This window comes from Coregonus clupeaformis, unplaced genomic scaffold, assembly GCF_020615455.1.
Source record: "Coregonus clupeaformis isolate EN_2021a unplaced genomic scaffold, ASM2061545v1 scaf1281, whole genome shotgun sequence".
Taxonomy (NCBI): Eukaryota; Metazoa; Chordata; class Actinopteri; order Salmoniformes; family Salmonidae; genus Coregonus; species Coregonus clupeaformis.
In genome coordinates this window covers 93,389-106,173 of record NW_025534735.1, presented here as the reverse complement: position 1 = coordinate 106,173, position 12,785 = coordinate 93,389, and the positions used below count along the sequence as shown (strand labels likewise).

Genomic DNA, 12,785 nt, shown 5'->3' with positions numbered 1-12,785 from the left:
GTACCTATAGTAGTAGTATTGTAGCTGTAGCTAGCTAGTACCTATAGTAGTAGTAGTAGTATAGTAGCTGTAGCTAGCTAGTACCTATAGTAGTAGTATAGTAGCTGTAGTTAGCTAGTACCTATAGTAGTAGTATAGTAGCTGTAGCTAGCTAGTACCTATAGTAGTAGTATTGTAGCTGTAGCTAGCTAGTACCTATAGTAGTAGTATTGTAGCTGTAGCTAACAAAAGACTTAACTTCAAGATGCTGCAGTCACTGCCTTAGCCCGGAGGTATGTGCCCAATCGGGAGGAAGTGGTAGTTGCTAAGCAATCAGCCTGATGTCCTTTACACATGCACAGAACCGTGTAAGCGCGAGCTCGGCGCGTGTCCATGTCTTTTCATCTTGTGGCATGCTTCAGGTGATAGAAATCTGAACACGCCACCAGTACTGAAAAGTTCATGTAATTATACTTTTCCTGTGGATATGTTGTCTCACATTCCTACCGCCAAAAGGACAGACAACTGGTAAAGTAAGTTAAAATATCATTTTATTCAACATTCTGGCTTGTAGAGGTCGTGAGAGGAACCTTTCCTAATTCAAATACTAATTTCTGCCTGACATAGAATTCAATGTAGCTTTTCCAAGCTGTCACTGCCTGTCTGACAATAGCACTCTCTGAGAGTAGCGATCACTGTGATTTAAAACGCATCTTAATCGGTGATGCTACAATGAGAGCTGATTTCAGAACAACAATTCATCTTCTATCAACTGTCTTTCTCTTTGGTGATGAATATGTCGCACTGAGTGTCCCAGTTGTAGGACTCACGGCTCAGCCAATTTCTGCTTCCTGACACCCCTCCTGTCTGTCTCTCTCTTCCTCCCTCCTGTCTCTCTCTCTTCCTCCCTCCTGTCTGTCTCTCTTCCTCCCTCCTGTCTGTCTCTCTCTTCCTCCCTCCTGTCTGTCTCTCTCTCTTCCTCCCTCCTGTCTCTCTCTCTCTTCCTCCTTCCTGTCTCTCTCTCTCTTCCTCCCTCCTGTCTGTCTCTCTTCCTCCCTCCTGTCTCTCTCTCTTCCTCCCTCCTGTCTCTCTCTCTCTCTTCCTCCCTCCTGTCTCTCTCTCTCTCTTCCTCCCTCCTGTCTCTCTCTCTCTCTTCCTCCCTCCTGTCTCTCTCTCTCTCTTCCTCCCTCCTGTCTGTCTCTCTCTCTTCCTCCCTCCTGTCTGTCTCTCTCTTCCTCCCTCCTGTCTCTCTCTCTCTCCCCTCCCTCCTGTCTCTCTCTCTCTCTTCCTCCCTCCTGTCTCTCTCTCTCTCTTCCTCCCTCCTGTCTCTCTCTCTCTCTTCCTCCCTCCTGTCTCTCTCTCTTCCTCCCTCCTGTCTGTCTCTCTCTTCCTCCCTCCTGTCTCTCTTCCTCCCTCCTGTCTGTCTCTCTCTCTTCCTCCCTCCTGTCTCTCTCTCTCTTCCTCCCTCCTGTCTCTCTCTCTCTTCCTCCCTCCTGTCTGTCTCTATTCCTCCCTCCTGTCTGTCTCTCTTCCTCCCTCCTGTCTGTCTCTCTTCCTCCCTCCTGTCTGTCTCTCTCTCTTCCTCCCTCCTGTCTGTCTCTCTCTCTTCCTCCCTCCTGTCTGTCTCTCTCTCTTCCTCCCTCCTGTCTGTCTCTCTCTTCCTCCCTCCTGTCTGTCTCTCTTCCTCCAGAGAGGAAGTCTTCTAAGAAGCGTGTGTATGATGAAGATGAGGATGAAGAGGAGGCGATGGGCAGTGAGTCCCAGGAGGCCGTCCCTGCGGCGGCTGGTAAAACAGTGGATGAGTCGGCCATCAAGCTGGACGAGTACGGGGCTAAAGACTACCGGCTGCAGATGTTGCTGAAGAACGACCACGGATCACGACCTCTCTGGGTGGTAAGACTGACAGATTACGTTACCAAGTTAACTCGGGAGCTGGTGGTGCTTAAAGATAGAATCCTTAGTTGCTACATCAATTTATGGACTTATAAATTAATGATATAGGCTATCCATTGATTCTTGAAGAATATAACTTATAAATGCCTCATGATCTCAGTTCAACTGTCGGCCCCCGTCAGAACCCAAAGTATCAGCTTGTTTTACGACAATGTTTGTAAATAATGTAAATTTAAACAAACACTGTATAGCCTCAAAACATGGTTCAACTGTAATTATAAACTGGGTGGTTCGAGCCCTGAATGCTGATTGGCTGACAGCCGTGGTATATCAGACCGTATACCATGGGTATGTCAAAACATTTCTTTTTACTGTTCTAATAACGTTGGTTACCAGTTTATAATAGCAATAAGGCACCTCGGGGGTTTGTGATATATGGCCAATATACCACGGCTAAGGGCTGAGTCCAGGCACTCCGCGTTGCGTCGTGGCTAAGAACAGCCGTTAGCCGTGGTATATTGGCCATATACCACGCCCCCTCGGGCCTTATTGCTTAATTATGATATTATGGCTGGTCAGTCCTCTGTCTATGAATTTGAGCGTGGTTACATTTTTCAGGCTCATCCCTTCTTACAGAAACGGGCGGGTGACCACTTTGTTATTGTTTCAATGAAAGATTGTAGCCTGAAATCACAGATCTGGAGCCAGGATGAGGATAGATAGTAGGAAGAGAGCCTCTAGGCTCAGATACTGACTGGGATGTACCTGACTGGGATCCCCTTTAACAGATACTGACTGGGATGTACCTGACTGGGATCCCCTTTAACAGATACTGACTGGGATGTACCCGACTGTTCCCCTTTAACAGATACTGACTGGGATGGACCTGACTGTTCCCCTTTAACAGATACTGACTGGGATGTACCTGACTGGGATCCCCTTTAACAGATACTGACTGGGATGTACCTGACTGGGATCCCCTTTAACAGATACTGACTGGGATGTACCTGACTGTTCCCCTTTAACAGATACTGACTGGGATGGACCTGACTGTTCCCCTTTAACAGATACTGACTGGGATGGACCTGACTGTTCCCCTTTAACAGATACTGACTGGGATGTACCTGACTGTTCCCCTTTAACAGATACTGACTGGGATGTCCCTGACTGTTCCCCTTTAACAGATACTGACTGGGATGTTCCTGACTGTTCCCCTTTAACAGATACTGACTGGGATGTACCTGACTGGGATCCCCTTTAACAGATACTGACTGGGATATACCTGACTGTTCCCCCTTTAACAGATACTGACTGGGATGTACCTGACTGTTCCCCTTTAACAGATACTGACTGGGATGTACCTGACTGTGATCCCCTTTAACAGATACTGACTGGGATGTACCTGACTGTTCCCCTTTAACAGATACTGACTGGGATGTACCGACTGGGATCCCCTTTAACAGATACTGACTGGGATGTTCCTGACTGGGATCCCCTTTAACAGATACTGACTGGGATGTACCTGACTGGGATCCCCTTTAACAGATACTGACTGGGATGTACCTGACTGGGATCCCCTTTAACAGATACTGACTGGGATGGACCTGACTGTTCCCCTTTAACAGATACTGACTGGGATGGACCTGACTGTTCCCCTTTAACAGATACTGACTGGGATGGACCTGACTGTTCCCCTTTAACAGATACTGACTGGGATGTCCCTGACTGTTCCCCTTTAACAGATACTGACTGGGATGTACCTGACTGGGATCCCCTTTAACAGATACTGACTGGGATGTACCTGACTGTTCCCCTTTAACAGATACTGACTGGGATGTACCTGACTGTTCCCCTTTAACAGATACTGACTGGGATGTACCTGACTGTTCCCCTTTAACAGATACTGACTGGGATGTACCTGACTGTTCCCCTTTAACAGATACTGACTGGGATGTACCCGACTGGGATCCCCTTTAACAGATACTGACTGGGATGTACCTGACTGGGATCCCCTTTAACAGATACTGACTGGGATGTACCTGACTGGGATCCCCTTTAACAGATACTGACTGGGATGTACCTGACTGGGATCCCCTTTAACAGATACTGACTGGGATGTACCTGACTGTTCCCCTTTAACAGATACTGACTGGGATGTACCTGACTGGGATCCCCTTTAACAGATACTGACTGGGATATACCTGACTGTTCCCCTTTAACAGATACTGACTGGGATGTACCTGACTGGGATCCCCTTTAACAGATACTGACTGGGATGTACCTGACTGTTCCCCTTTAACAGATACTGACTGGGATGTACCTGACTGTTCCCCTTTAACAGATACTGACTGGGATGTACCTGACTGTTCCCCTTTAACAGATACTGACTGGGATGTACCTGACTGTGATCCCCTTTAACAGATACTGACTGGGATGTACCTGACTGATCCCCTTTAACAGATACTGACTGGGATGTACCTGACTGTTCCCCTTTAACAGATACTGACTGGGATGTACCTGACTGTTCCCCTTTAACAGATACTGACTGGGATGTACCTGACTGGGATCCCCTTTAACAGATACTGACTGGGATGGACCTGACTGTTCCCCTTTAACAGATACTGACTGGGATGTACCTGACTGGGATCCCCTTTAACAGATACTGACTGGGATGTTCCTGACTGTTCCCCTTTAACAGATACTGACTGGGATGTACCTGCCTGTTCCCCTTTAACAGATACTGACTGGGATGTACCTGACTGTTCCCCTTTAACAGATACTGACTGGGATGTACCTGACTGGGATCCCCTTTAACAGATACTGACTGGGATGTACCTGACTGTTCCCCTTTAACAGATACTGACTGGGATGTACCTGACTGTTCCCCTTTAACAGATACTGACTGGGATGTACCTGACTGGGATCCCCTTTAACAGATACTGACTGGGATGTACCTGACTGGGATCCCCTTTAACAGATACTGACTGGGATGTACCTGACTGTTCCCCTTTAACAGATACTGACTGGGATGTACCTGACTGGGATCCCCTTTAACAGATACTGACTGGGATGTACCTGACTGTTCCCCTTTAACAGATACTGACTGGGATGTACCTGACTGTTCCCCTTTAACAGATACTGACTGGGATGTACCTGACTGTTCCCCTTTAACAGATACTGACTGGGATGTACCTGACTGTTCCCCTTTAACAGATACTGACTGGGATGTACCTGACTGGGATCCCCTTTAACAGATACTGACTGGGATGTACCTGACTGTTCCCCTTTAACAGATACTGACTGGGATGTACCTGACTGGGATCCCCCTTTAACAGATACTGACTGGGATGTACCCGACTGTTCCCCTTTAACAGATACTGACTGGGATGTACCTGACTGTTCCCCTTTAACAGATACTGACTGGGATGTTCCTGACTGTGTCCCCTTTAACAGATACTGACTGGGATGTACCTGACTGTTCCCCTTTAACAGATACTGACTGGGATGTACCTGACTGTTCCCCTTTAACAGATACTGACTGGGATGTACCTGACTGTATCCCCTTTAACAGATACTGACTGGGATGTACCTGACTGTTCCCCTTTAACAGATACTGACTGGGATGTACCTGACTGTTCCCCTTTAACAGATACTGACTGGGATGTACCTGACTGTTCCCCTTTAACAGATACTGACTGGGATGTACCTGACTGTTCCCCTTTAACAGATACTGACTGGGATGTACCTGACTGTTCCCCTTTAACAGATACTGACTGGGATGGACCTGACTGTTCCCCTTTAACAGATACTGACTGGGATGTACCTGACTGTTCCCCTTTAACAGATACTGACTGGGATGTACCTGACTGGGATCCCCTTTAACAGATACTGACTGGGATGGACCTGACTGTTCCCCTTTAACAGATACTGACTGGGATGTACCTGACTGTTCCCCTTTAACAGATACTGACTGGGATGTACCCGACTGTTCCCCTTTAACAGATACTGACTGGGATGTACCTGACTGTTCCCCTTTAACAGATACTGACTGGGATATACCTGACTGTTCCCCTTTAACAGATACTGACTGGGATGTACCTGACTGTTCCCCTTTAACAGATACTGACTGAGATGTACCAGCGTGGTACCTGACTGTTCCCCTTTAACAACTCCATTGAGACCCCCGTGCTTTCATGCAGGGGTGCAACTTTGGTTTTAGAAGTGGGTGGGGGGCATAATTATTATTTTATCCAGTTGGATAAACAGCCTACCCGACCGCTCTGAGGTGTCCACATGGTCCTAAAGCACACCGTTGCCTCGTTTTGTATCACATTCCAATGATAAAACTAGGGGGGGGGACAAAAATGCAATTTCAGAAAGTGGGGGGGTTGCTCCCCTGCTTTCATGACACTTAAAGTCATGCAACAGTAACCACAGTAACCAATATTTTTTTTTATATTCTGCATATTTCTATTCTCTCTCTCTCTCCCTATCCCCCCCCCCACCTCGCTCTCCGTCAGGCCCCAGATGGACACATCTTCCTGGAAGCCTTCTCACCGGTGTATAAGTATGCCCAGGACTTCCTGGTAGCCATAGCAGAGCCGGTGTGTCGTCCGGTTCACGTTCACGAGTACAAGCTGACAGCCTACTCCCTGTATGCTGCCGTGAGCGTGGGTCTGCAGACCTCAGACATAGTGGAGTATCTCCAGAAACTCAGCAAGACATCTGTACCGGACGGCATCGTGCAGTTCATCAAGGTCCGTTAGGAGAGGAGATGATACAGGGGTCTGGGGGAGGAGGAGGAGGAGGAGGTGGTGGTACAGGGAGGAGGAGGAGGAGGAGGTGGTGGTACAGGGAGGAGGAGGAGGAGGAGGTGGTGGTACAGGGAGGAGGAGGTGGTGGTACAGGGAGGAGGTGGTGGTACAGGGAGGAGGAGGTGGTGGTACAGGGAGGAGGAGGTGGTACAGGGAGGAGGAGGTGGTGGTACAGTGAGGAGGTGGTGGTGGTACAGGGAGGAGGAGGTGGTGGTACAGGGAGGAGGAGGAGGTGGTACAGGGAGGAGGAGGTGGTGGTACAGGGAGGAGGAGGTGGTGGTACAGGGAGGAGGAGGTGGTGGTACAGGGAGGAGGAGGTGGTACAGGGAGGAGGAGGTGGTGGTACAGGGAGGAGGAGGTGGTGGTACAGGGAGGAGGAGGTGGTGGTACAGGGAGGAGGAGGAGGTGGTGGTACAGGGAGGAGGAGGAGGTGGTGGTACAGGGAGGAGGAGGAGGTGGTGGTACAGGGAGGAGGAGGAGGTGGTGGTACAGGGAGGAGGTGGTGGTACAGGGAGGAGGAGGTGGTGGTACAGGGAGGAGGTGGTGGTACAGGGAGGAGGAGGTGGTGGTACAGGGAGGAGGAGGTGGTGGTACAGGGAGGAGGAGGTTGTGGTACAGGGAGGAGGAGGAGGTGGTGGTACAGGGAGGAGGAGGTGGTACAGGGAGGAGGAGGAGGTGGTACAGGGAGGAGGAGGAGGTGGTACAGGGAGGAGGAGGAGGTGGTACAGGGAGGAGGAGGAGGTGGTACAGGGAGGAGGAGGAGGTGGTACAGGGAGGAGGAGGTGGAGGAGGTGGTGGTACAGGGAGGAGGAGGAGGTCGTGGTACAGGGGGGAGGAGGTCGTGGTACAGGGGGGAGGAGGAGGAGGTACAGGGAGGAGGAGGAGGTACAGGGAGGAGGAGGTGGAGGAGGTGGTGGTACAGGGAGGAGGAGGAGGTACAGGGAGGAGGAGGTTGTACAGGGAGGAGGAGGTGGAGGAGGTGGTGGTACAGGGGGGAGGAGGAGGAGGTACAGGGAGGAGGAGGAGGTACAGGGAGGAGGAGGTGGAGGACGTGGTGGTACAGGGAGGAGGAGGAGGTACAGGGAGGAGGAGGTTGTACAGGGAGGAGGAGGTGGAGGAGGTGGTGGTACAGGGAGGAGGTGGTGGTACAGGGAGGAGGTGGTGGTACAGGGAGGAGGAGGTGGTGGTACAGGGAGGAGGAGGTACAGGGAGGAGGAGGAGGAGGTGGTACAGGGAGGAGGAGGTGGTGGTACAGTGAGGAGGAGGTGGTGGTACAGGGAGGAGGAGTTGGAGGAGGTGGTGGTACAGGGAGGAGGAGGAGGTGGTACAGGGGGGAGGAGGAGGTGGTACAGGGAGGAGGAGGAGGAGGAGGTACAGGGAGGAGGAGGAGGTGGAGGAGGTGGTGGTACAGGGAGGAGGAGGAGGTGGTACAGGGAGGAGGAGGTGGAGGAGGTGGAGGAGGTGGTGGTACAGGGAGGAGGAGGAGGTGGTACAGGGGGGAGGAGGAGGTGGTACAGGGAGGAGGAGGTGGTACAGGGAGGAGGAGGTGGTACAGGGAGGAGGAGGAGGAGGAGGTACAGGGAGGAGGAGGTGGTCAGGGAGGAGGAGGTGGTGGTACAGGGAGGAGGAGGAGGAGGTGGTGGTACAGGGAGGAGGAGGAGGTACAGGGAGGAGGAGGAGGAGGAGGTACAGGGAGGAGGTGGTGGTACAGGGAGGAGGAGGAGGAGGAGGTACAGGGAGGAGGTGGTGGTACAGGGAGGAGGAGGAGGTGGTGGTACAGGGAGGAGGAGGAGGAGGAGGAGGAGGTGGTACAGGGAGGAGGAGGAGGTGGTACAGGGAGGAGGAGGAGGTGGTACAGGGAGGAGGAGGAGGAGGTGGTACAGGGAGGAGGAGGAGGAGGAGGTACAGGGAGGAGGTGGTGGTACAGGGAGGAGGAGGAGGTGGTGGTACAGGGAGGAGGAGGAGGAGGTGGTACAGGGAGGAGGAGGAGGAGGTACAGGGAGGAGGAGGTGGTACAGGGAGGAGGAGGAGGAGGAGGTGGTACAGGGAGGAGGAGGAGGTGGTACAGGGAGGAGGAGGAGGTGGTACAGGGAGGAGGAGGAGGAGGTGGTACAGGGAGGAGGAGGAGGTGGTGGTACAGGGAGGAGGAGGAGGTGGTACAGGGAGGAGGAGGAGGTGGTACAGGGAGGAGGAGGTGGTACAGGGAGGAGGAGGTGGTACAGGGTACCTGGTAGGGGCTGGTTTGTAGTGTGTGTGATGTGGGGTCATGCAGTCTGATGAATCTCTCCTCTTTCAGCTCTGCACTGTGAGCTATGGCAAGGTCAAGTTGGTTCTGAAACACAACAGGTATGTTCACCGCCACATTGGGCTTGACATGTTCTTCTGAGCCAAGAAAACAAGTCCTATTTCCATTCACTGCTTTGCAGTAATGTTTTCTGGATCTGTGTGTGTCAGGTACTTTGTGGAGAGTGCCTTCCCCGAGGTGATCCAGCGTCTGCTTCAGGACAGTGTGATCAGAGACTGTCGTCTCCGCACCGCAGAGGGAACTGATACTGAGCTCATCACGGAGGTCATACACAGCAAGTCAGCGGTATGACCATCTAACACACACACACAGAGACACACACAGAGACACACACACACACACACACACAGGGACACACACACACACACAGGGACACACACACAGGGACACAGACACACACACACACACACACACACACACACAGGGACACAGACACACACACACACACAGGGACACAGAGACACACACAGGGACACACACACACAGAGACACACACACACACACAGGGACACACACACAGAGACACACACACACACACAGGGACACACACACACACACACACACACAGGGACACACACACACACACAACAGCATGTATGTTAAAGCCTGTACTGATGTAACATCCATCCTTGCCAGATCTCTAAGTCCCTCCAGGACAACGGAGCAGCGGCCTCCACCTCAGCGGCCCCTGGGGGCCACACTCCAGGAGCCGCCCAGGTACCAGAGGACATATTCAGCTACTACGAACAGATGGACAAGGAGGAAGAGGAGGAGGAGGAGACGCAGACCGTGTCCTTTGAGATCCGACAGGTTAACTTGACACCATAACGTGTCGATGTGCATCTCTGAAGTCTTGACCGTATCTGTCCTATTCACTGCTGTTAGCACACACTCACATCTCCTTGAATCCTTCCTTCCTCCCTCCCTTCCTCCCTTCCTCCCTTCCTTCCTTCCTTCCTTCCTTCCTTCCTTCCTTCCTTCCTCCCTCCTCCCTCCCTCCCTCCCTCCCTCCCTCCCTCCCTCCCTCCAGGAGATGATTGAAGAGCTGCAGAAGAGGTGTATCAACATGGAGTATCCTCTCCTGGCTGAGTATGACTTCCGGAACGACACGGTGAACCCTGACATCAACATGGACCTGAAGGCCACAGCTGTGCTCAGGCCTTACCAGGAGAAGAGCCTCCAAGATGTTTGGTAACGGCCGAGCCCGCTCAGGAGTCATCGTACTACCCTGTGGTAAGAGAGGGGGAGGAGGGAGAGAGAGGGGGAGGGGGGGGGAAGAGGTGGTAGGAAGGTGAGATGTTTGGCAACGGAAGAGCTCGTTCCGGAGTCATAGTGATTTCCTTGATTCCTCCTCTCCTCCTTTTGAAAAAGGTCAAAGGTAATCGAGGAGAGGAGGCAAGGAGAGGAAACATGGGAATAAATGTGCTTGTATGAAATGACTCTCCTTGTCCACTAGGGCGTCATCAGGCAAATGACGTTTACAGAGGAGGAATCCCCAAATATATGTGGAAAGTGGTAAAATGACATTTAGCTAGTTGTCAGACATTTTATAGATAAAAAGGTTAGTCCGACCAGGAGGCGTTAGTCCGACCAGGAGGACCAGGAGGCGTTAGTCCGACCAGGAGGCGTTAGTCCGACCAGGAGGCGTTAGTCTGACCAGGAGGTGTTAGTCTGACCAGGAGGTGTTAGTCTGACCAGGAGGCGTTAGTCTGACCAGGAGGACCAGGAGGTGTTAGTCTGACCAGGAGGTGTTAGTCTGACCAGGAGGCGTTAGTCTGACCAGGAGGCGTTAGTCTGACCAGGAGGCGTTAGTCCGACCAGGAGGCGTTAGTCCGACCAGGAGGTGTTAGTCTGACCAGGAGGTGTTAGTCTGACCAGGAGGTGTTAGTCTGACCAGGAGGCGTTAGTCCGACCAGGAGGACCAGGAGGTGTTAGTCTGACCAGGAGGTGCTAGTCCGACCAGGAGGTGTTAGTCTGACCAGGAGGCGTTAGTCTGACCAGGAGGTGCTAGTCTGACCAGGAGGTGTTAGTCTGACCAGGAGGTGTTAGTCTGACCAGGAGGCGTTAGTCTGACCAGGAGGCGTTAGTCTGACCAGGAGGTGTTAGTCTGACCAGGAGGTGTTAGTCTGACCAGGAGGCGTTAGTCCGACCAGGAGGACCAGGAGGTGTTAGTCTGACCAGGAGGTGTTAGTCTGACCAGGAGGTGTTAGTCTGACCAGGAGGCGTTAGTCCGACCAGGAGGACCAGGAGGTGTTAGTCCGACCAGGAGGTGTTAGTCTGACCAGGAGGTGTTAGTCTGACCAGGAGGCGTTAGTCCGACCAGGAGGACCAGGAGGTGTTAGTCTGACCAGGAGGTGCTAGTCCGACCAGGAGGTGTTAGTCTGACCAGGAGGTGTTAGTCTGACCAGGAGGCGTTAGTCTGACCAGGAGGCGTTAGTCTGACCAGGAGGACCAGGAGGTGTTAGTCTGACCAGGAGGCGTTAGTCTGACCAGGAGGACCAGGAGGTGTTAGTCTGACCAGGAGGCGTTAGTCCGACCAGGAGGACCAGGAGGTGTTAGTCTGACCAGGAGGCGTTAGTCTGACCAGGAGGACCAGGAGGTGTTAGTCTGACCAGGAGGCGTTAGTCTGACCAGGAGGACCAGGAGGTGTTAGTCTGACCAGGAGGTGTTAGTCCGACCAGGAGGCGTTAGTCTGACCAGGAGGCGTTAGTCTGACCAGGAGGCGTTAGTCTGACCAGGAGGACCAGGAGGTGTTAGTCTGACCAGGAGGTGTTAGTCTGACCAGGAGGCGTTAGTCCGACCAGGAGGACCAGGAGGTGTTAGTCTGACCAGGAGGCGTTAGTCCGACCAGGAGGACCAGGAGGTGTTAGTCTGACCAGGAGGCGCTAGTCTGACCAGGAGGCGTTAGTCTGACCAGGAGGACCAGGAGGTGTTAGTCAGACCAGGAGGCGTTAGTCCGACCAGGAGGACCAGGAGGTGTTAGTCTGACCAGGAGGTGTTAGTCTGACCAGGAGGCGTTAGTCCGACCAGGAGGACCAGGAGGTGTTAGTCCGACCAGGAGGACCAGGAGGCGTTAGTCTTACCAGGAGGCGCTAGTCTGACCAGGAGGCGCTAGTCCGACCAGGAGGTGCTAGTCCGACCAGGAGGCGTTAGTCCGACCAGGAGGACCAGGAGGGGTTAGTCTGACCAGGAGGCGCTAGTCTGACCAGGAGGCGCTAGTCCGACCAGGAGGTGATAGTCCGACCAGGAGGCGTTAGTCCGACCAGGAGGCGTTAGTCCGACCAGGAGGCGCTAGTCCGACCAGGAGGTGCTAGTCAGACCAGGAGGCGTTAGTCCGACCAGGAGGTGTTAGTCCGACCAGGAGGACCAGGAGGCGTTAGTCCGACCAGGAGGTGCTAGTCCGACCAGGAGGTGTTAGTCTGACCAGGAGGTGTTAGTCCGACCAGGAGGCGCTAGTCCGACCAGGAGGCGCTAGTCCGACCAGGAGGCGCTAGTCCGACCAGGAGGCGCTAGTCCGACCAGGAGGCGCTAGTCCGACCAGGAGGTGTTAGTCTGACCAGGAGGTGTTAGTCCGACCAGGAGGCGCTAGTCCGACCAGGAGGCGCTAGTCCGACCAGGAGGTGTTAGTCTGACCAGGAGGTGTTAGTCCGACCAGGAGGCGTTAGTCTGACCAGGATGGCTAATGACTCCTGGGGAAAGGCCAATGAGTCGTGGAGCTTTGCACAAGGATTAACATGTCTTCTGTGGTTATTCCGGACAGCCTTACAGATTTCTAGAAAGGCTAAATGGCGATC

At 52.9% G+C, this 12,785-nt stretch overlaps 1 protein-coding gene across 1 annotated transcript in view; it reads left to right on the top strand.

The window, feature by feature from the left end:
• The window catches only part of LOC121562182 (general transcription and DNA repair factor IIH helicase subunit XPB), an 80,654-nt gene that overhangs the window by 566 nt on the left and 67,303 nt on the right, over positions 1-12,785 (top strand). The window contains 7 exon segments of the mRNA XM_045217942.1: positions 1,670-1,872; positions 6,393-6,629; positions 8,983-9,032; positions 9,141-9,276; positions 9,628-9,801; positions 10,022-10,170; positions 10,172-10,224. Of these exon segments, the coding sequence (XP_045073877.1) occupies positions 1,670-1,872; positions 6,393-6,629; positions 8,983-9,032; positions 9,141-9,276; positions 9,628-9,801; positions 10,022-10,170; positions 10,172-10,224 (1,002 nt within the window).